General features: G+C 40.7%; 1 protein-coding gene across 1 annotated transcript in view; it reads right to left on the bottom strand.

Moving 5' to 3' along the window:
- Positions 1 to 24,643, bottom strand: part of LOC109933425 (voltage-dependent T-type calcium channel subunit alpha-1H-like) — a 260,784-nt gene that overhangs the window by 12,623 nt on the left and 223,518 nt on the right. The window contains exons 26-28 of the mRNA XM_048609686.1: positions 17,556 to 17,634; positions 16,835 to 16,956; positions 11,776 to 12,105 (exon numbers count right to left, since the gene is read on the bottom strand). Coding sequence (XP_048465643.1) covers positions 11,776 to 12,105; positions 16,835 to 16,956; positions 17,556 to 17,634 — 531 coding nt within the window. The remainder of the gene's footprint in view (positions 1 to 11,775; positions 12,106 to 16,834; positions 16,957 to 17,555; positions 17,635 to 24,643) is intronic.

Genomic DNA, 24,643 nt, shown 5'->3' with positions numbered 1-24,643 from the left:
AAGAGAAAGAGATCCTTTTGTCCAAATGGATCATGTTTATAGCTAACTACAGAAATTGTTGATCTGCATAGATGGCAGCTAGATGCAATAAGAGAAACTCATCAGCAAACGCCCGCCTGCCAATGACCCCCCAAGGATGCATGGCCATAAACCAAGAGAAGCGGTAGCGAGCATTTTTCAGTCAAAGTCTGCAATATTAGGTTATTAAGGTTAGAGAGACACACAGATTGTCTTTTCCAACTTTGAAGTTGAAATAAGCTTGAACAACTCAGAATTCAATAAGACTTCAGTGAGATTTAGCAGTCAAACAGTGCAATCAAGTCTTGCAAGCTGAAAACTCAGACAACTAGTGACATAAGAGATATTATAATGGAGGACAAAGCTGCTTTGTTGCAGAAATATTCAGAACTCTTAAGATCACAAAAGTGAATGCTTAGCTAAAGAAAGCTGTCTGCCACAGTAAATAAGCTATTATCTAGTCCTACAAAGATAAACACTGGAGAAAGAACAAGAGCCTTAATTGTTTTCTTAACGACAGATCAACTTCAGAAGGAGACTGCAGTTCCTACTATCTCAGAAGGACACTGTCCTTTGACATAACTCTGCAAATCATTGTGTCAAACAAAGGCTTCCTATTAGTCCTATTTTGGCAGTTTACACTGGTCTACATGATGGTACATTTCTACTTTCTTATGGAGTCCCAGAGTTGCCTTGCTTACATATTAGCTGTCTCATTTTGCAGCAACTGTTGAATTGATACAACCACCTACAAATGAGAAACTCATTATAGCCTGTCTATTTGGACATAGGCCAAGTCCAAGAAATATATAAAGATGGGAGGCGGGTGGGGGGTGCTCTCATTTACTGGATCCCCAACATCTCCACTACCCCCCACCTGCCAATATCCCGCTAAGGATGCGTGGCCATAGACCAAGAGATAATGAAAAGCCTTCCATGCCAAATCCCCATTGGAGGAAGGGAGGTCCCCTGTGTATGTAGCCTTCCTCCAGTGAGCAATGCCATCTACAGATGGCAGGGTGGAACTCCATGGCATCTTAAATAGCCAACAATCAAATAATTAGTTGCCCATTTCTTTAACAGACCACTAACAAAAAGAAAATAAGATACATATTATATTAAAATAACATGACTAATAGTACCTATTTAAACAATTCTGAAAGAAAATAATTAAAACAAGTTAAGAACATAGAACATAGAACAGTACAGGCCCTTTGGCCCACGATGTTGTGCCGACCTATTATCCTACTAAGATCAAACTACCCTGCATACCCTACATTTTACTATCCTCCATGTGCCTATCCAAGAGTCGCTTAAAAGTCTGTAAAGTATCTGACTCCACTACCACTGCTGGCAGCGCATTCCACACACCCACCACTCTCTGTGTGAAGAACCTACCTGTGACATCTCCCCTATACCTTCCTCCAATAACCTTAAAATTATGCCCCCTCGTAACAGTCATTTACACTCTGGGAAAAAGTCTCTGGCTATCCACTCTATCTATGCCTCTCATCATCTTGTAAACCTCTATCAAGTCATCCTCCCTCATTCCAATGAGAAAAGCCCTAGCGCTCTCAACCTTTCCTCATAAGACATGCCCTCCAGTCCAGGCAGCATCCTGGTAAATCTCCACTGCACCCTCTCTAAATCTTCCACATCTTTCCTGTAATGAGATGACCAGAACAGAACACAATATTCCAAGTGCGGTCTAACAAGAGTTTTATAGAGCTGCAGCATAATCTCACAGCTCTTAAACTCAATTCCCTTGCCAATGAAAGCCAACACATCATATGCCTTCTTTACAACCCTATCAACTTGGGTCGCAACTTTGAGGGATCTATGGATGTGTACCCCAAGATCCCTCTGTTCCTCCGCACTGCCGAGAATCCTGCCGTTAACCCTGTATTCTGCATTCAAACTCGACCTTACAAAATGAATCACTTCATACTTTTCTGGGTTGAATTCCATCTGCCACTTCTTTGCTCAGCTCTGCATCCTGTCAATGTCCCGTTGCAACCTACAACAGCCCTCCATGCTATCCACAACTCCACAAACCTTCGTGTCATCGGCAAACTTGCTAACCCACCCTTCCACTTCCTCATCCAATTAATTTATAAAGATCACAAACAGCAGAGGTCCCAGAACAGATCCCTGCGGCACACCATTGGTCACGAGCTCCAGGCTGAATCCTTTCCATCTACTATCACCCTCTGTCTTCTATTGGACAGCCAGTTTTGTATCCAGACAGCCAAATTTCCCAGAATCCCATGCTTCCTTACTTTCTGAATGAGCCTACCATGTGGAACCTTATCAAATGCCTTACTAAAATCCATATACACCACATCCACTGCTCTACTTTCATCAGTGTGTTTTGTCACATACTCAAAGAATTCAATAAGACTTTTGAGGCATGACCTGCCCCTCACAAAGCCATGCTGACTATTTCTAATCAAACTGTGCTTTTCCAAATAATCATAAATACTATCTCTCAGGATCCTCTCCAATAATTTGCCCACCACAGAAGTAAGACTGATTGGTCTGTAATTTCCAGGATTATCCCTATTCCCTTTCTTGAACAAGGGAATGATATTTGCCAGCCTCCAATCTTCTGGCACTGCTCCAGTGGACAGTGAGGACACAAAGATCATTGCCAAAGGGGCAGTAATCTCTTCCCTCGCTTCCCGTAGCAACCTTGGGTATATCCCGTATGGCCCAGGGGACTTATCTATCCTCATGTTTTTCAAGATTTCTAGCACATCCTCCTTCCTAACAACAAGCTGTTCGAGCATAGCTGCCTGTTTCATGCTGTCCTCACAAACGTCAAAGTCCCTCTCACTGGTGAATACTGAAGCAAAGTATTCATTAAGGACCTCCTCTGACTCCGCACACAAGTTCCCTCCACTATCCCTGGTTGGTCCTACTCTCACTCCGGCCATCCTCTTGTTCCTCACATAAGTATAGAAAGCCTTGGGGTTTTCCTTGATCCTACCCGCCAAGGTTTTCTCATACCCCCTTCTAGCTCTCCTAAGTCCATTCTTCAGTTCCTTCCTGGCTACCTTGTAGACCTCTAGAGCCCTGTCCAATTCTTGCTTCCTCAACCTTAAGTAAGATTCCTTCTTCCTCTTGACTAGGTGTTCAACATAAACTGTCACTCTGAATTAACTAGTGATAGCCCTTTAAAGGATCACTTTAACAGAAATAAAAAATTCAACAGAAATTTATCAAATTAGATTAAACTGTTGTTGGGGTTTGGGGAGAAATGATGCAGTTCCAGCTCTTGTGGTATCCACTGCTCACTGTAGGCATCAAGCATACTAACAGACAATCATGCCGAGTAGGCCTTTATCCTCTTTTTAAATTTAACCTATTTTTCCTAATCAACCTGTTCAGAGATGTTATTACACACCTCTGGAGCAGGTAGAACTCAAACACAGGTCTCTCACTCCAAGGGTAGGGACACTACCACTGCACTACAAGAGGGCACTCCCTTTATCCTCTTGAGTAAATGAGAAGTAAATGAACAAATTAACTAATTAACAGCTCATCGAAGGTCCACTGCAACCTGAGTGAAAACTTTAAACTACATTTTTCAAATTAAATTCAAATTTTATTTGGGGTGGAGATAATGCATTCCAGCTTCTTCAATGCCTACTGATCATAGGAATTTCTTTATTTTCTTTTTATAACAGTGCAACCAAATTAACTCAATAAAATAATTAACTTAAGAACCAGTTTTTAAAGGAATACTGTAACCAAAGCAGATGCTTATAATAAATGCATGAGACACAGACATTGTGGCTAGAACAGCATTTGTTGCACAACTCCAATTGCCTTTGAGAAAGTGGTGGTGAGCTGTCTTCTTAAAGCACGGCAGTCCTTGGTGTGTAGATACATCCATACCATTGTTAAAAGCTGAATGGCTTGTTCAGCCATTTCAGACGGCAGTTAATTGTTAATCACATTGCTATGGGTCTGGAGTCACATGTAGGCTAGATTAATAAGGATGCCATGTTTCCTTCTCAAGAAGGGATTAGTGAACCAAATGAGATTTTACAACAATAATAGTTCCGGTGTCAGCTTTACTGAGATTAGTCTTCAATTCAAGACTTTTATTAATTTGAATTTAACTTCTATCAGCTTCCATGGTGGGATGTGAATCCATGTCCGCACAACATTAGGCTGGGTCTCCAGTTTGCTAGTTCAGTGATGGGCCACTATCTCCCCTTGTGCAAATGATGCACTCCAGCCCCTGTGGTACCTGCTGGTCATGGAAAGCTGAAAGCGAACTAGTTGACACCACATGTCGAGTAAGGAACATTGAGAAGTGCAGCCTTGTGCCTAAATAATTATGCAATACATGACCCTTACTTCAAGACACTTGACCATCAATGCGAATTGTATAAACTAAGGTTGGATATACTCGAATTGTTGCAAGGAGATTACATTCTAAAATGAGTATTGGATATTATTTAACACATTGTCAAATGTGTTTTTTAAATCCGTTATTTGCATTATGATGTTTGTCACTTCTGATCTATATTTTAAAAAAAATTTGAAAAATGTGTAAAGAGAACATGATTACTGCATGACTCAATGATTAAAATGAACACTGTCGCAGGTGTTTTTTTCAAGAGTTTGAGTTAGTGACTCGTATAGAAGCACGAGCAAAATATTATTACCAGGATACCTGGTGTAAAGGTGACAATGACAAAGCTAGTATTTTTAAATTTACAACATTAGACTTACAACAATTAAATATCTTTAGAGTTATTACCATCACTGATGGGTACAAAAATGTATACTTAAATCAGGATCTCTGTAAATTGCAAATAAAGTGAGTGATTTTAAAATCTTTGATGTATTTAAGGAGTTATTTAACAGAGACACCCTTAACTAAAACTAAAAGCACTGATCTAAACTTTGATGCTCTCTTCAAAGTGAAACGTGACAGTGTGTTGACGATGATTTATGTCCTGAGCACTGATAATTTGATGAAAATAAGTGAGCTAAAACAAAGATTGCCGTGGAGGTATTCAGCCATGGGAATGCATCAAGGTCCAGTTCAATGCTATCTGAGCCAGATGTTCACTCACTCGCTATTTAGCAGGGGTCACGAGACAGTAATCAGTTTGAGGAACTGTGGCTGATTTCACTTCTATATAGCCTGAGGGTGTGTGACCAATCACAGTGCCTTTCTTACTGCTTTTATTTGGGATCGATTATCAGAAATTGTGACTTTATAATGGGCATTTGTGACAATATCAAAGTCTGCATGAGGCAATGATCAATCCTTTGCTCACTGAACCATTTTACATTGCATAATGTGAAATCTGTAAATCAAAATTGCTTCTTCAAAGGGTCTTACTGGAAGTGAACTGCAGCATACATTACAGTATGAATTCTTGCAAATTACCAGAAAGGCCTTTTTAAGCAAGAAACAGCATAACAATAATGTTAAACAGATTTAGAAACCTATGTAAGTATTTAAGCAAAGCAATGGTGCGTGATCTGGTGTAGACACAAGCACATTTACCACGTATAGCTTAAGCTCAGGGGAACAGACTGCATAAAGTGGAAAATGTCTTCTGTCTCGGCTGTAATCTGGATTAGTTTAATTAGTGATAACATATTTTATAAACTTTAGAACAAAATATCTCCAGCTAGCTTTTTCTCTTTTACATTGATGCTTAACTTTGGTTACACCCGATTTTGTTGATCCTCAATTGGTGTGCAATATTGAAAGCTACATTGGTGACGAGGCGTTTCATTTTTAAAAATAGAAAAAACCTGACAGTTTATCATATGCTTCATGTGTCATTGCCTTCATTCCCCAGTGCTTTAGGCAGAAATCTAATCTCAAGGCTTAATTGCCAAGCAAAATTAGTGAAGGTGAGGAAGATTGGATTTAAAAGTTAAATCAATTGTAAAATACATAGAATAGGTGTGAAATATTCTTGTATTTCATTGAAAAATTACCTTGTAATATTATAAACATAATTATACATTTTCTAGTTTCATGATAAATGGACATACAAAATAAATTCCTAACTGACAGTCAGCTTTCAAAATATCACAAAATAGTTATAGTGCAGAAGAGGGCCATTCAGTCCATCTGCACTAGTTCTCTGAATGTGCAGTTCACTTACTCCTATTCCCCAGCCTTTTCCCACCTTGCGCTACATATTCTCTCCTTTCAGTTAAGAGTATGATTTTGAAAGTTTCAACTGAATATGCCTCATCCACACTTTCAGACAGAATGATAGTGCTTTCCAGACCTTAACCATTTGCTGCATGAGAAAGATCTTCATCATGTTGCTTTTGCTGTTTTTATCAGTTCTTTTAAATCTGTGACCTCTTGTTCTTGATCCTTTCATGAGTAGAAATAATACCACATATCTATTGATCCCTCATGATCTTGAATCATGCCATATTGTCATTTGGGTAGTTCCTTGTCACCAATATTCCTTTTTTTTAAAACACTGTCTTTAGAACATATCTAATTATGAGTGGTAGCGGATGGACCACTTGTGAGTCTACACAGAGAGATATTTGTTGAACATTCCATCATAGTTAAATGCATAATGACAATAGCTACAGTTTACGTGACCAAATAGGCACAATTACTTAGGACTGCCAATGGCTGTGAGAATGTATCAGCTCTTCTCAGGAACTCATACAGGTTTCAATTACCTCTATCCAAAGACTATGTAACATCATCAGCTTGAGTAGAGCCCAACGTAACATGAACATTACATCCCCCAACTCCTCAAAAATTTTTAAATCATAGTTAATCATTATACATTAATCTAATAAATCTCTGAGCTCAACAATGCAGGCAGTCTGGACGTTTCACAATTTTCCCAGTATGCACTCTCTTCGGACTTGGAAAAATGGTGGGTCTTTTGCTTGAAGACTGTTAACTTTGATCTGAATAGCATCACATCAACATACTGGTGGATCTTATATTTTTTAGATATTTATCTCAGAAGTCATTGCTGGTGGATAGAATCATTGGTCCTGTAATGATTGCAATGAAGTTAGCCAACTGGACTTCATAGAAAATGAGTTCCCTGATTGGACCAGATTAACATGCCCAATCAGGGAGACCTGGCTGACATAAAAAGGGTGAAAGTCAGAGATATTGGCAATAGTACCTGAGTCTGTATTAAAGTCAAGAACTGTTCATCTATAAGTAAAGGGTGACTTGGTGACGGGATACCAGTCTCTGTGGAGTTATTTCAGGTTTATTACCATCTCTGGATGGCCTTTAATCTCCTGAACTCTGATTTTCAGAAGCGATCCTCCTGCTAACCTCTGGAATTACCACATAACATCATTGGGGGATTTTTAATCTCTCATGAATATCTATCATGGGAGATGGCTATTCTGTTGAAACAAGTACGTTATCTTGACTGTATCCTGTATTTCTAGACCAACAATTTTCTTCTTTTTGACTGTTCGTTGAATCTGTGGACAAAGGCCTGGCTTCCTCGAAGTTACATATGTCTAATTTGATGAAGTAAATCTGTACTCTCAATCTGCTACATGAAATACACAAACTTTTCATTTGTTGATTAGGTTGACACTTTTAATAGCCCTTGGTGGATGTTGATTGAACTATACTTTTTCACATCCTCAGTCATCGAACTGGAAGATTGCTGCTTACTCAGCACTGTCTTCATTACTGGCGTTGACTATTCGGCTGTATCAATTTGCTCTCTGGACTATTCTGCTGACGGAACACCATCAGTTAAAGATCTTTAAATGAACTCAAGTACTAATTTTATTCTCAGTATTTGCTTTTTCTCAATTTTGCTCAGCTTTACTTTCTGATCTGTCCTCAGTAATGATAGCAGTGCTTTCTACACCTGACAATCCCATACAATTGCATATTTTCCAACAAATTATGAGATCTTTAATCTCCTTTGAGTTTTTATGGCCATCACACTGCTTACTGAGCCTTCGTTGTACACCTGACAATTCTCAAGTGTTCCTAATGTATTGTTTTCATTACAGCTTCCCAAACTGCAGATGAATGAAGTAACCTTCTGTCATATACAGGTATATCATCTATGATTGTGACATGCTGTCAGTGCTCAAAGTAGGTATTCTTGACCAGTTTGCTGACTGTTTAGTCTCGCCATCATTTAGTACTATACTGGTGTATGGTAGAACAATCTTGGTCACTCTTTTGTTCTTGTCAAATTTTGCTTGAACTTCTTTTGGCTTGGCCACTTTCCATGCCAATGTGAAACATTTCTTTGTAATTCTTAATGCAATTCTTAGCAGTCTGCTTTTTAGGTTCCTCCCAGATTTCAGAAACTCCTTGACTCGGTGATTGACAATACTTCTGGACCAGTTGTTTGACAATGGTCTTCTTATGCACCAGATGTTCTCTTTGAACTAGTGGGTCATCCAACGCCCTCTCAATGATAGTGAGGTCAAGATTTGTGTGCATTCTCAAAAGTGAAGAGTGTTGATTGTGAATCTCATATGCATTTTCAATTCTCATACACTGTTTGTGTTGTGTTATTTGGAATATAAATTTAATTTTAAGAGTTGTTTCACCTGGACCATGTAGTTTTGGTCTTTGTAAGCTGCTGCCTCGGTTCCTTCAGCCATGGCATGCTATCTGATGGGTGGAGAAATTTGTTTCTGTATAAAGTTTCAAATTAATAAAAGGTCCATTGATATAAACAAGCTCTGTGAAACTTGAGTTGGTTGAATCTCTACTTACATTCAAAACAGTAATTTCTCTCAGAGGTGCCTGGTATAAAGACTAATGCAGGTACCTTCTTTTTCACAATAGTTGTGGAACTTGTATTGTGTAGACCTCTTTGCATGTGTGACCACCAGTATTTCCACTGTCCTAACACTGTCTTTCTTCCACACATCTTCTGGAAGTAATTTTAAAATGTTTTTTAAAAAAAAGGCATCCCTTTCATGGCTGGGCATTGCCTGTGAGGCTTTATTTTCCCACAACACTAAATGACTCTGACTCTTAGCCTCTGCTGTTTGATGTACTCTCCGTGTTGGCCCGTGACGTATATTTTTAACCAAGTATCCATAATTTATAAAGAGAATAGTCTCTGTTGTCCTCTTGAGGTGGGGTTGAATTTCTCAAGAACTCTCTATGAGTTTCTGGTTTCTGCTACCAGCATGATTGGAGTAGCTTTTTCAAAAGTTAAATATTCTTTTGACTGTAATAAATCTGACAATGTTTCATCAAGAATTCCAACAACAATTCTGTCTCTAATAAACTGTTTTCAAGCCTCACAATTTTTCTCTAATCATGGAGGTCATTAATGAAATTGTTTACAGATTCACCCGGAGGTTGAACCCTATTGCTATGTCTTGTTTACTTACAATTCTTTCAGAGATAGTAGGAACTGCAGATGCTGGAAAATCCGAGATAACAAGGTGTAGATCTGAATGAACACCGCAGGCCAAGCAGCATCAGAGGAGCAGGAAAGCTGACTTTTCGGGCCTAGACCCTTTTTCAGAAATGGGGGAGGGGGAAGGGGATTCTGAAATAAATAGGGAGAGAGGGGGAGGCGGATAGAAGATGGATAAAGGAGAAGATAGGTGGAGAGGAGACAGACAGGTCAAAGAGGTGGGGGTGGAGCCAGTAAAGGTGAGTGTAGGTGGGGAGTTAGGGAGGGGATAGGTCAGTCCAGGGAGGACGGACAGGTCAAGGGGGCGGGATGAGGCTAGTAGGTGGAAGATGGGGGTGGGGCTTGAGGTGGGAGGAGGGGATAGGTGGGAGGAAGGACAGGTTAGGGAGGCGGGGACAAGCTGGGCTGGTTTTGGGATGAGGTCGAGGGAGGGGAGATTTTGAAGCTTGTGAAGTCCACATTGATACCATTGGACTGCAGGGTTCCCAAGCGAAATATAAGGTGCTGTTCCTGCAACCTTCAGGTGGCATCGTTGTCGCACTGCAGGAGGCCCAGGATGGACATGTCGTCTAAGGAGTGGGAGGGGGAGTTGAAATGGTTCGCGACTGGGAGGTGCAGTTGTTTGTTGCTAACCGAGCGTAGGTGTTCCACAAAGTGGTCCTCAAGCCTCTGCTTGGTTTCCCCGATGTAGAGGAGGCCACATCTGGAACAGCGGATACAGTATACCACATTAGCAGATGTGCAGGTGAACATCTATTTGATGTGGAAGGTCTTCTTGGGGCCTGGGATGGGGGTGAGGGGGGAGGTGTAGGGGCAGATGTAGCACTTCCTGCAGTTGCAGGGAAAAGTGCCAGGCGTGGTAGGGCTGGAGGGGAGTGTGGAGTGGACAAGGGAGTCACGGAGAGAGTGTTCCCTCCGGAAAGCAGATAAGGGTGGGGAGGGAAAAATGTCTTTGGTGGTGGGGTCGGATTGCAGATGGCGGAAGTGTCGGAGGATGATGCGTTGGATCTGGAGGTTGGTGGGGTGGTACATGAGGACGAGGGGGATTCTGTTTTGGTTGTTATTGCGGGGAGGGGGTGTGAGGGATGAGTTGCGGGAAATTCCGGGAGACACGGTCAAGGGCGTTCTTGACCACTGAGGGGGGGATGTTGCGGTCCTTGAAAGACGACATCTCAGATCTACACTCACCTTTACTGGCTCCACCCCCGCCTCTTTGACCTGTCTGTCTCCTCTCCACCTATCTTCTATCCGCCTCCTCCTCTCTCCCTATTTATTTCAGAATCCCCTTTCCCTCCCCCATTTCTGAAGAAGGGTCTAGGCTCGAAACTTCAGCTTTCCTGCTCCTCTGATGCTGCTTGGCCTGCTGTGTTCATCCAGCTCTACACCGTGTTATCTTATTTACAATTCTGTTTCCTTTCAGATTGAGCTGAAACATGGTCAAGTCACCATAGCCTTACCAGACCATAGGGCTGCTCTCTTATGAGACAGAGACAACTGGTAGTGATTTAACCTGAGGGTCACTACACCTCAGGCAAGGGGGAGGTTCAGAATCATCAAAGGCTTTTAAATGCCGCTAACGTATCATTACTTCCTTAACACAACATCACTAGTTAAACACCATGAACTAAATTCTCCCATACAAATGGAAATGATTTGGGAAGTGGACAGGGAGCATGGAAAATGCAATTGAATCGCATCAGGCCAGCTCCAAAACACATGGCTGTATGCTCTTCCTGCAGGCATATTCCCGGCAGCAATGGCAACCTGCCTGAAGTGGTAGTTAGCCAATTAGGGCATCAATAGGTTAATTAAACCCAATTTTTAAAATGGATTCAAACTTTACAAATTTCACACAAGAATCCAACTGTGCCCATGGGATGTTTAAGCCATGAACCATATGAGACCTTTCATTAAGTTGCTGGCATTAAATTTCCTCAAGCAGAAGGCATGTCATTGTAGCCAACTCCTGGTGGCTGATTGTCCTAACTAATGTAGCGCTTGTAGCAATTGCAGTTGCTTCCCTCCTCTGAAGGTACCACGAACACTCACACCACAAAGCAGGTCAGCATAACAGACCTCTTGACATTGGAACTCAGTCCTGTCCTTAATAATGGGTGTCCTCGAGGCAACATTTTAATTGGCAACCTGTGTGAACACTACATCCTGCTGGGGAATTGTGGTCAATGTCAGGATTGTCACATACATGGGAAAATTTATCACCAAGTCTAATTAATACGAAAGCAGCACCTCTTTTGTTGTAGTACTTTTGAAAGTATTTTAACAATACCCCAAAAAAGTTGACTAATAAGCTTGCTTGTGATCCTTCTTTATGAATAAAAGAAAGAGTGTAAATTGCACTCACCACTAATTGTTTTACGTGTACTGGTGATTCAAGTCTTACTGACTCCTGGCCAGCTCCTGTGGCTCTGCTGTCAAGGATAGGGGTTTGTCCAATGCTGCTAGTTGATGCTCCCTGGGTTCGTGACATTTCCAGCTCTATTTCTGCATCAAGCTCTGCATCCTCTTTGGCTTCCTTGTTGCTCTCCTCCAAGTGTTTCATTAGAACAGCAACCACAACATTGACGAGCACAAATTGAGCGATTAGAACAAAAGTGACAAAGTACACAGGAGAGAAGAAAGGGAGGTAGGTGAGGCAGTGCTTATCCTCACTGCCACATTCTCGCAATGTATCCTGTGAAAATTAAAAAAAAATGTGCAAAGAATGAGTACCAACTTGCATTTATGCACCACACTCAACAAAACAAGATTTCCCAAATCATTAACAGTGGTAAAAATGGATGGCTAGCAGTTGTCGTAGAGCTTGCAAAGATGAACGAAGAAATGGCGAAAGAGGTTGGACTTGATGAGGTTTCTGATTTGGGGGGAGAGATATGAGGGTGATGGATCCAGCAAGAAGTTGAGATCAAGATTACTGAAGACTGTGTCAGAGCAGACAAAGCAAAGTTTGAAGAGCAGGGAGTGCATATTAGCACAAAAGAAACATGTTGTGAATCTGCAAATCTAAAATAAAGACAGATAATGCTGGAAACATCTAACAGGTTAGTCAGAAAACCAAGGTTAATCTTTTAGGTTGTAAAACCTTTTATCAGTTGGGCAGAATCTTTTGAAGCTCCCAACTGCAAAATGATAGGCACTTAAGTATGCAGAAGGCCAAAATTCAGCTTCCAAAGGCAGTATGAAACTATGGAATTAAATTCACAGTGGATTATGTTTCCCATGGCAGATGTTGGGAACCTATTTTTAATACATTTGCATGATGTGCATGCTCAATAAAAGGCAACATCAACAGAATTAAGCGCACCTTTTGAATTAAGTAATCAGCAAACAAGACAGCCAGGCCTTCTGGTTCACAATTAGTTATGCATGACATGCAGCAGGTAAGGTAGTCTTTGTAGTGACCCTGGAGTGAGTAGGTGCTGCTTTTCCTTGTAGGGGGAGCTTTGCCAACTACTAGAGGGGAGGCATTGATGACTGAGAGTGGGTAATGGCAATGGAAGGAGAACAACACATGTGAGATTGAAGGAAGGAGGGAGAGAGAGTGGCAGCCCTATGAAGTCTTGTGGTGGAAGAAACTGGACTACACAGGGAAGGTCAATGTTGAAAGATGCCAGAACAAATATGATCATGGGGAGATCATGTGTTATGCAGGGCAGGTCAATGATAAAATCCTGAAAGTCAAAGTCAACACAAGGAAGGTCAAAGATGATAGAGGAAGAGTCAAGGATATCAATGGCCAGCCAAGGACAACAGGGGCAGTTTCAATGGTGCTATGGGGAAGATCAAAATTCAATGCTAGTTGGTGATAGGGGTGTGCCAAAGATCACTGAAAACAGGGGAAGGATAATGGTGTCAGAGATGAGGGCAGTGGAGAGAAGGCCAAAAGCTGATTGAGATAGGTGCAATGGCTTCCATTTCCAGGGATCCAGGTGGAGCAGTGGTGGCAGTGGTTGCACTTCCAAAAAGCATCTTTAGCAATGAGAACGCTCCCCCTGACTTACAGACAATTAATGCCTGTCTTAGCAGCCTTTAATTTTGATGCTCATACCTTTGACCTCTCGAGGAAATGTCATGCATTTGCAGTTCTGCCACCAACAACTGTTACCGTTAATTCTGTTTCCATCCATAGATGTTGCCTGACCTGTTGAGTATTTCCAGCACTTCTTGTGTACATTAGCAGATTGGACTAGAGGAGGTTTTAGGCACAGGGAAGATTAAGGTCTTGGAGCATCTGTGTTCTAAATAGGAGAGTCATGTTGGGCTTGAAACAGTAACTTTGTTTCACTTTCCATATATGATGTCAGACCTGCTAGATTATTTCAGTACTTTTTGTTTTTAAAATGAGTACCAAAGGGGACAGGGAGTTTATAAGTGATGAGCAGCAAGTATTAGTGAGGGCTAGGATGCACATAGATAATTTTGCATGAGTTGGAACGCATTTAAGATGGGAATATGTAACATGTTTTACAGGATGGGCTGAACGACTAAAAGATAATGATGATATTCAACAGATACATGGGAAAATAGATTGTACAGGATGGGAAAATAGGCTGGGAAAGTTTAGGATGATACTCGACAAACTGCATGACCTTGAACGAGTCCTGTGAACATTCCATTATGGGCCAAAGACGGCACCTGCAGCTTGTTTTTTTTTGTAGCTGTATTTTCTGTACCAGCCAGCAGTTTTGTCCATTGTATCTGCTATTTTCTGTGCTGGCTGTTTGTTACACTGTATAAGAGAGAGTTTCATTCCAAGTCATTGGACTTCACCTCAGACCGGGACTGTGAACAGTGCCCGGAACAAGCTCAGCCTCCAGCCCAGCCGTTGATCGAGGGGTCCCCAATGGCCAGAAGGGCATGAGGCTTATTGTTTTTTCCTTTTCTTTCTCATTCTTTTCAGTTGCTTAATAAATGTTCCTTTCTTTTTTGTCTTTTATTATTACTTAATAAACATTCATATTTAAGCAAATTGCTGTTGTTGAGTCTTCTCTTAACTACATTTAACCAAATCTGAAAAGAACCGCTTGGATACACTCTGTGATCCAAGACAGATGTATAAAGCTCTTCATTCTCTCGTTGTTGTACTTTAGAAATGCGCAAAACTACCTTATTATTCTCACCTGTGGATTTTTAAACTATATTTTCAAACCTATACCTCTTTGTTACAATCTAATACCTTACTGGGACCCTGACAGTAAATCTGACATCTATTGGTAGTCTACTATACAACTCTACATTTATTGAGTATTTTTCTACATTGAATTTCTATCTAATAACCTACAAGGCATTTATTTTGACTAGGTGACTCCATTCAGAATTCCGATTGCTGTTCATTTCATGGGCACTGAACTGAGCATTTGTAAATTGCCTCTTCCTATGGCTCATCTATCCTGCTCAATCATAATTATAGTGATTTTACTGAGACCTTCTGGCATTTCAAAAAAGAAAAGCCTCATCTCAAGTGAAGGTCACATCATATCCTGTGTTCACACTACATATGCAGGATCATTATTTTGAAAGAAGCTTTGTAGTTCAAATGACCATAAGGTAAGGTAGTGGAGTTTAAACCCAGCAATGTAGAACACCTGTTGCTTGTAATTACTGTGCAATGATATTGAGAAGGGCACAATTACAATAACTTAATTTTTCCGGACAAAGGTGGCCCATTGTGTGGAATCTAGTAGAATGATGAAAATTAGAATCAGATGTATTTCAGCAGTATGAGGGCAAAATATCAGCCTTAATCTCTGTTGCTGTTATAGTTTGTTTGTAGACCTGGCAAAAATCACAATTAACCTGTGGAATATAATTAGTTTCTTTGGATTTCATTCAATTCTTTGGTAGGATTCACATCATTGTTGTATCAATCTCCTCTTCAAATAGTATGCCTGTCAATCTTACAAATAGAAGTATAATCAACTTAGAGTTAGATCTTTTTGCAAGCCTGCCAGCAAAATCATTGATTACTCTTAATACATTTTAAAAATATTTTGAAATCATTGCTTCAATCCAACATGCACGCTCATGGTTTGGTGGAGATGTTGCAAGCATTGTACCCCTTCCCAAGAGTGAGTCTTGAGAATTCATACCTTAACGTTAAAAAAAGACAAAGTGAATCCTTGTTAAAAGATTATCTGCCTTTAAATGTCACTCCAAGACAGAGATCTGGTGACCTGTTTCCAACTACACTTTTGTCAATATTGTTCTGTATTCAAACAAAAGGAATGTTCCCAACAACTGTCTCAGTTGCCTTGCCCTTCAGTTTCACTTGTCCTTTAAGATGCATGCTGGCTCTTTTCTTTGCCTCGCCCCCAGACAGTCCACTGAGGAACCGGTAGTCATTGAAAGAACAATGTGAATCAAATCCCATCTTTAATGCACAACATTAAGAAACACTACAATTGTCTGAAATTATCAGAACTCAATAGAAATAGCTGGAAATATCAACACTTGGGATATACACCTGACCTCTTGAAGCATTCAAATCTTTTTTGGAGAAGACAGATCATAGTCTTTGGGCAGAGGAAGAGATAAACATGAGTAGGAGGAAGCGTGCTTGCTCATTATCCTGGCCCACAAGCCAGTGAAGTTGTTCACTCCTCCTTGAACTGCACATTTCCTGAAGCTTAGGAAATCTAGCTGGTCAGGTGTAAACCTGAATGTCTGTGAGGTTCCCAGACTCATTATAACATTTAGATGAAAAGCCCCATCACATGGGAGCAATTTGACTCCCCACTCTGCTACTAAACCCAGAAGTGGATGACTTAGAGGCAGTTCTAGAGCCGTTGAGTATTTTATGATATTTTCCTCTTACCCAATACTAATTCACTCATTTATCGTGGGGAAATGATCTTCTTTGTTATGAATTGAATGGTTGCTGTCAGTCAAGTAGCCTATTCCATTCCCATTAAAATTCAAAAGCATTAGAAATATATTAGAACATAAGAACATAAAACAATAAGTAGGAGTGGGCCATCTGCCCCGTCGAGCCTGCTCCGCCATTCATAAGATCATGGCCAATTTTTTTGTGGACTCAGACCTACTTACCAACCTGCTCACTACTTTACTGTTCAAAAATATATCTATCTTTGCTTTAAAAACATCCAAAGAGGTAGACCCAACTGCTTCGCTGGGCAGGGAATTCCACAGATTCACAACCCTTTGTGAAGAAGTTTCTCCTCAACTCAGTCCTGCTCCTCCTTATTTTATACCTTATAAGGTATAATATTCTGAGATAAAGACTGTAGGTAGATACCATTAATTACTGATGAACAAAGTAAACTGAATTTAACATAAATACAGATAAATTAGATCATTTAATTTCATTGGGACATTCTAATTAATAGGTTGTTGGTGTATTACTAATGCTTGAGCTTAACAGTTCAGTGGAAGTAATTACATACCTTCATTATTCCATTCCAGTTATCGCCAGTAGAAACTCGGAATAAAGTTAGAAATGCCATTCCAAAATTCTCAAATGTTGCATGTCGACTCAAGCCTTCACATGGATTTTCATCGTTGCAAACTGAGAAGCAAAATAGTCCAATTCATTATCGAAGACTATATTAAGTGCTTTACCTTGATGTAACTGATAATTCTCTTTTATTTGAATTTCCACTGCTTTGTGCCAACTTTTAGTTTGGACATATTTAAAATGCAGGAAGTGATGAATTTTATAGTTTACATTGAAAATAATTTTAACAAAGGCAGAGTTACAGTAGTTTTAGCAAACCATAGGGCTGTTCTATTGTGAGAGACAGATAATTAGTGGTGGCTTAACCTGAGGGTCACCATGACTCAGGTGAGGGGAGAGGTTGAGAAGGACAGCCCTTCATGGTAACCTCAGCCATTCAGGAATTGATGCCATGCTGTGTTGCAAACCAGCCCCCTCCATTTTAATAGAACCCACTGGGTAGTTTAACAAAACTAAATGAGGGCATGAACTCCTATTTAAGCATTGAAATAAACTCTGATAATTAAGCTCTTGTGGCACAGTGGTAGTGCCCCTACCTCTGAGCCAGGAGACCCAGGTTCAAGTGTCACCTGTTCCAAAGATTTGTAATAATATTCCTGATTAGAAAATATCTAAACTGGCTGTGATGAGGATATCAATTAAAGTCTCACCCAGTTTTCCAAAGAGTTCAACTCCAAGAGCCGCATAGATAAAAAACAAAAGCATGAACAATAACCCAAGGTTTCCAACCTGAAAGGCAAAGAAAAGAATCTTTTATAGAATACAGAAAGGTTAACACACAGAAACTCAGAGAATGTCAGCCCAACAATACAGGGCTATGAGTTAGAATGGAGCTGCAGAGCTAATTGGATGGGTTTTTCAATAGACTAGGACTAACACTGGGTCAAATATCCTCCCACTCTGCTGTAAACTTAAAAGTACAAGGTTGCAGAATCATATAAAGAGGAATTACAGCTATTTGACATATCATAAAATCAAATAAATCAAAACGTAATGGAAGGCCATTAGCTCCTTTAGCCTGTGTCACTGCTGGCACTTTAAATGCAGTATTTTGATGATCTTTAATCTGGGAGGAGTATACTAAGGACAATTTAAACTCTTTAAAATGTCTATGGAGTATGGAGTGTGTAATTGATTTTAAAAACATTTCAAAAATACTTCCAAGTGTTTGCCAAAATTGTAAAAGGATCAATTATATTTTCTTGGCTACGACATGGCAACCTTTGACCTGGAAGAAGTACTAACAGAAGGGAAGTTCATAAATAAAAGCCTTGTGGCTGGCAGATACAAAGGACAGCTTCCGAAAATGGTGAGCTATAGCAAGGGAAAAAACAGGCTATGCACATTTACAAGTGACTGTCATATATGGCTCAACTAGAGTCATAGAGTCCTACAGCACAGAGTCAGGCCCATTGGCCCAAACTGGTCCGTGCCAACCAAAATGTCCATCCACGCTAAGCCCATTTCCCTGCACTTGGCCCATATCCTTCTAAGCATTTTCTATCCATGTATTTGTTCAAATGCCTTTTAACTGTTGTTAATGTACCCACCTCAACCACTTCCGCTGGCAGCTCATTCCATATGCATACCACCTTCTGTGTAAAAAAGTTGCCCCTCAGGTTTCCATGTATTCTTTTCCCTCTTACCTGAAACAGATGCCCTCTAGTCCTCAATTCCCCAACCCTAGGAAAAAGACTCAGTGCACTCACCCTATCCTTGCCTCTCATGATCTTATACACTTCTATAAAATCCCCCTTCAGTCACCTACGCTCTAAAGAAAAAAGTCCTAGCTTGCACAACCTTTCCCTATAACTCTTCCCTTAAGTCCTGGCACCATCCTTGTAAATTTCTTCTGCACTCATTCCAGTTTAATAACATCCTTCCTATAGCAAGGTGACCAAAAACTGAACACAATACTCCAAGTATGGCTTTACCAAAGTCATGTACAACTGCTCATAACTTCCCAACTTCTATACTCATTACCCTGACTGATGAAGGCCAGTGTACCAAAAGCCTTCTTCACTGCCCTGTCTACCTGTGACTCCACTTTCAGAGAACCGTGCACCTGAACTCCAAGGTCCCTGTCTTCCACTACACTCCTTAAGGCCCTACCATTCACCAGGAAACTACCTTGATTTGACTTTCCAAAATGCAACACCTCACACTTATCTATATTAAACTCCATTTGCCATTTCTTGGCCCACTTCCCCAGCTAATGAAGATCCTGCTGCAATTTCTGATAACTTTCTGCATTGTCCACGATACTGCCTATTTTAGAATCATCCGCAAACTTAGTGATTACGCCGATTACATTTTCATCCAAATCATCAATATAAATAACAAACAGCAATGGGCCCAGCACTGACCCCTGAGGCACACCACTAGTCACGGGCCTCCAGTCAGACAAGCATCCTTCCAGATTACCCTCTGCTTCCTATTATCAAGCCTATTTGCCTCTCCCCGGATTCCATGTGATCTAACCTTCCAGAGCTGCCTACTATGTGGAACCTTATCAAAGGCCTTACTGAAATCCATTCAGACCACGTCTACCGCCCTGCCCTCATTAACATTCCTGGTCACTTCATCAAAGAACTCTAGCAAATTTGTGACACATGAACACCCACACACAAAGCTATGCTGACTACTCCTAATCAAACCCTGTCTCTCTAAATGCATGTACATCTTATCCATCAGAATCATCTCAAGTAACTTACCTACCACAGATATTAAGCCTACTGGTCTATAATTCCCAGGTTTTTCTTTACAGCCCTTCTTGAATAAGGGCACAACATTCGTTACCTTCCAGTCTTCCGGGACTTCACCTGTCGCTAACTAGATGGCATCTACCAAAAAGCAGGCTTGATGATAAATGCATGAATGATTTTTATTTTACGTGTATGTTACAATGAGATATACAGTAAGATACAGCGAAAAGGTTTCATTCGTCACCACAATATGGTGCCATTTTGATAGTTTAAGACAGAAGTCACATGATACCAGATTATAATCTAACAGGTTTATTAGAAATCACAAGCTTTCGGAGCGTTGTTCCTTTGTCAGGTGAACAAGAAACTCTTGCACTCTTGAATGTTAGTATTACAATATAAGCAAAACTGTGACTCACTGATCAAACAGGTGTCGTGTAAATTCAACTTTTAATTCTCTTACACTGGACAAATGCGATAGGTAATTAGAAATTTATCCTTACACTTACTCAAAGACTGAGTTTCCACAGCCTTCTATGGTAGAGAATACCAAAAATTCACAACCTTCTCAGTAAATATACTTCACTTAAAATCTAACTAATTAGATCAAAATGAAGGAGCCAAATTAGGTTTTCTCGAGTTAAATAAAAATTAAATTTATCACCTACTACACCAAAACAAAGAATAAAAATGTGGCACCAAACATACACTCAGTGAAGGTATTAAGTTTAAAAGCGGGATGGGTAGGAGAATAGAGGGTATCTAGTACAGATAGGAAGGCAAAGGAACTGCAGTGTAAAGTTTTTGAGTCATCAAGTTGTCATGATAACTGGAATCCTATTTTTTAGTGTTGTTTTTTTTCTTCAGCAGCAGTTTGCAGATATCCTTGAGTTCTTGGTGAATGGCTGTTACTCCAAGTTGCTTTTTCACTGGGCACGGTTTCTGCAGTTGAGACGGTCAGGGGAGAGACAGACTTCCAAACTCTGGTTGTTGTCAAATTTTATTTCATTTTTGCTCTCTACCTGGTTGCTCAAGGCTATTTTTTTAAATTCACTTGTGAGACAGGGCATCACTGGCTGGCCAGCATTTATTGCCTGTCCCTAATTGCCCTTGAGGAGGTGGTGATGATTTGTCTTCTTAAATTGTTGTGGTCAATATGCTGTAGGTAGATCAACAATGCCAATAGGGAGAAAATTCCATGAATTTGACTCCGCAACCATGAAGGAATGGCGATATACTTCCAAGTCAGGATTGTGAGAAGTTTGGAGGGGAGTTTGTAGTTGGTGGTGTTCCCACGAACCTGCTGCCCTTGTCCTTCTAGATGGAAGTGGTCATGGGTTTGGAAGGTGCTGTCTCAGGATCTTTGGTGAATTTCTGCAGTGCATCTTGTAGATAATACACACTGCTGCTATTGACCATTGCTGGTGGTGGGAGTGGATGCTTGTGGACATAGTTCCAACCAAGCAGGTTGCTTTGTCTTGGATGGTGTAAATCTTCTTGAGTGTTGTTAGAGCTGCACTCATCCAGGCAAGTGGGGAGATATCTATCATACTCCTGACTGTTGTCTCGTAGAAGCTGGATAGATTTTGGAGAGAGAGAAAGTGAGTTACTCACCACAGTATTCCTAGCCTCTGACCTGCTCTTATAGCCATTTTATTTGTATGGCAGGTCCAATTCAGTTTCCGGTTAATGGTAACGCCCAAAATGTTGATAGTAGGGAATTCAGCAAAAGTAATGCCACTAAATATGAAACAGCATTGGTTACATTGTCTCTTATTAGAGATGGTCATTGCTTGGCATTTGTGTGGCATGAATTTATTTGCCACCTTTCTGCCCAACCCTGGATATTGTCCAGATCTTGTTGCATTTGAACATGGGCTGCTTCAACAACTGAAGAGTTATGAATGGTGCTGAACATTGCACAATCATTGGCAAACATTCCCACATCTGATCTAATAATGAAGGGAAGGTCATTTATGAAGCAGCTGAAGACGGTTGGGTCTAGGACTTTACCCTGAGGAACTCCTGCAGAAATGTTCTGGAGCCAAGAAGACTGAACTCCAACAGTCACAACCATCTTCCTATGTGTGAAGTATGACTCTAACCGGTGAAGAATTTGCCTCTGATACCCATTGATTCCAGTTTTGCCAGGGCTCCTTGATGTCACACTTGGTCAAATGCAGCTTTGATGTCAAGAGCTGTCACTCTCACCTCACCTCTGGAATTCAAGTCTTTTGTCCATGTTTGAATGAAGGCTGTAACGAGGTCAGGAGCTGAGTGGCCCTGGTGGAATCCAAACTGAGCATCACTGAGCAGGTTGTTGCTGAACAGATGCTGCTTAAGATTACTTCGATGACACCTTCCATCACTTTACTGACGATCAAAAATACTGTAATGAAATGGCAATTAGCAGGGTCAGATTTATCTTGCTTTTTCTGTTCAGGTCATACTCGGGGCAATTTTCCACATTGTCAGGTAGATGTCAGTGTTGTAGCTGTACTGTAACAGCTTGGCTAAGGGCATGGCAAGTTCTGGAGCACAAGTCTTCAGTAGTATTGCCAGTGCATTGTCAGGGTCCATAGCCTTTGCAGTGTCCAGTGTCTCCAACTGCCTCTTGATATCACATGGAGTAAATCAAATTGGTTGAAGACTGGCATCAGTGATGCTGGGGACCAGTGGAGGAGGCCAGCCTGAAATACAATTGCTTTGCAGATTCTAATATAAGGCATCATTGATTTTTTTTTCAAGTTGAATGATCTGCAGGAGATTTTCATCTCAAAATGTGATTTCCAAAAAATATGTGAATCACCTGATTTTAAGTGCCTTTTATCACAATGTTAATTTTGGCTTGGATTTACTGACTATTTCACGAGCTTGGCTTAATCTGGTCAGGTCATACAATAGCCATTTTAAGTTGGTATTTGTTACTTGTAAAAGTCATTTTTAGCCCATTGACGATCTCAAGTATCACAATCAGATGATGAAAGTTTGATATTGATAGTCTATGATACTTTATTGCAACAACTAACCTGCTCCCCCAGCCCACCACAGTCAGGGATGTTGTGTAAAGTGGTCAGTATGCCTTTAAAATGCGTGTTTATGATATCAATGAGGGTACAAAGTCTCATACTCTATCTTAACTCAGATAAGTGAAGTCTGATACTCAACGAGAAGCAAGCTCCTCTATCATAACCTAAGAGCTTAATATTAGCCCAGATACTTACTTGTCTGAGGCGCATACATAATATTTGTACATAACAGTTAGATGTAATAAATGTGTGTTGGATTCTTTGATACCATGATATCTTCATTTCTAATGTTACAGTAGATAACAAAATCATCCCTGCATCAAGTAAAACATCCTGTTGTAGGCAGACTTACATCAGACATCATCAAAATTGATTGCTTTTCCTGGGCAAAGTTATCTGTTTTGAATACTTTACATTGCATTTTCGTCAGCATAGTAGGCTCTAATACTGACATGCCTTTTCACCCAAAGTGAAAGTAACAGTTCTGAACCAGCCAATTGGGAAGACTGAACTCCACCGAGGGAAATACATCCTTGAGTCTGCAATACTAAGCTACATGTTGATGGACAGGGCAAACACTTCAAGGGTATGTCATTGCCTTTGGAGGCAAACAGATGGAAAACACAGAAGAGGCAACATTATGTTCATTATCATCACCCCAAGAACTGCGCTGGATCACCAACATTTTCTCAGGCTAACTGGGCCTGGACAATAAAAATGGAACAAAAACAGAAATAGCTGTAGAAACTCAGCAGGTGTGGCAGCATCTGTGGAGAGAAAGCAGAATCAATGTTTCAGATCCAGTGACCCTTCTTCAGTTCTGAAGATGCTGCCAGACTGCTGATTTTCTCCAACAATTTCTATTTTACTTCAGATTTCTAGCATCCATAGTTCTTTGTTGTTTTATTTTAGACAAACAATAAAAATAGGCCTTGTCAGCAATGTAAACATACCACAAATGAAATGAAGTGCAGTGAAGATGGCCAATCTAATAATATGATTAAAGTTTCACTGAAATAAAGATCCACCAGATGAAATTTTGAAGAGGAGGAAACAGGTAAGATTGGAAAAATTTATAATAGCTTAAAATTTCTGCATTAAGTATTTTTATTTTGGTTTTATAATGCAGCCAACATGGGGGCTGACTCTCTCAGATTTTTGGCAAAGTGAGAGTGCCTTGGATTGGATTGATTCTCGGGGCAAGATCAAGACATGTAACATGTAAGTGTTACTCAATATAGCTTACAAAACTTCTTGTATTAAATTGGCGTTTCATGGCAAGAATCATGTCTGATTTCCGTCCGATCTTATTGCACGTTATTTCCAAAGAAAATCACTATTCAGTGGAGATCCTTCCTAAGACAAGCATCCCTCATGGCCATGCCATCTTTCAAAGCCCACAACATACCAGCAGATTTGCTGGCTTTTGGAAGCAGTCCTGCTTGGTCATGAAAAGAAAATGTTAGAGAAGGGGAGGCTGACACCATTCTTCTCAGATAGGGACTAGTAGGGTCCATGCGGATGGGTTGGTGGAGAGGAGAGGAGTCCTCCTCCCAGCGAGTTTCATTAAGTTACCTTGAGAAAACTTGCTTGACCTTTCCAGGTGACTGGCAGAGGAAGGCATGCTACCAGACCATGCCAACCTGGACAGAGATCACCAGGGTGAGGAGTACTGCAGGAAGAAGGTGAATAACCTCAGTTCTGTCATGGTAAGCGCAATGCTCTGCTCTCTGTTACCTCACAGTCATTTGTGCCACGGCATCCCGCCCCCATTTCCCACCAACACTTATGCTCTAAAACCCCCTCTTTTGCAAGCAACACATTCCTTCATTTGCTCTCATTACCCCCACCCTCACCCCCCACCCTCTCACAATGCTAACTTTGCATGTCTTCTGCGCTGCAGGCTAACAAAAATGTGTTGGCAACCAGTGTCATTACCATGTGACCGGCCAGTGACTGGTTGCAAATGCAGCCCCCTCTAACACGTCAGCTCACTTACCACTC

The sequence above is a fragment of the Rhincodon typus genome, chromosome 21 (assembly GCF_021869965.1).
Source record: "Rhincodon typus isolate 14 chromosome 21, sRhiTyp1.1, whole genome shotgun sequence".
Lineage (NCBI taxonomy): Eukaryota > Metazoa > Chordata > Chondrichthyes > Orectolobiformes > Rhincodontidae > Rhincodon > Rhincodon typus.
The sequence above is the reverse complement of the archived record's forward strand: the minus strand, read 5'-3'. Positions and strand labels throughout refer to the sequence as shown.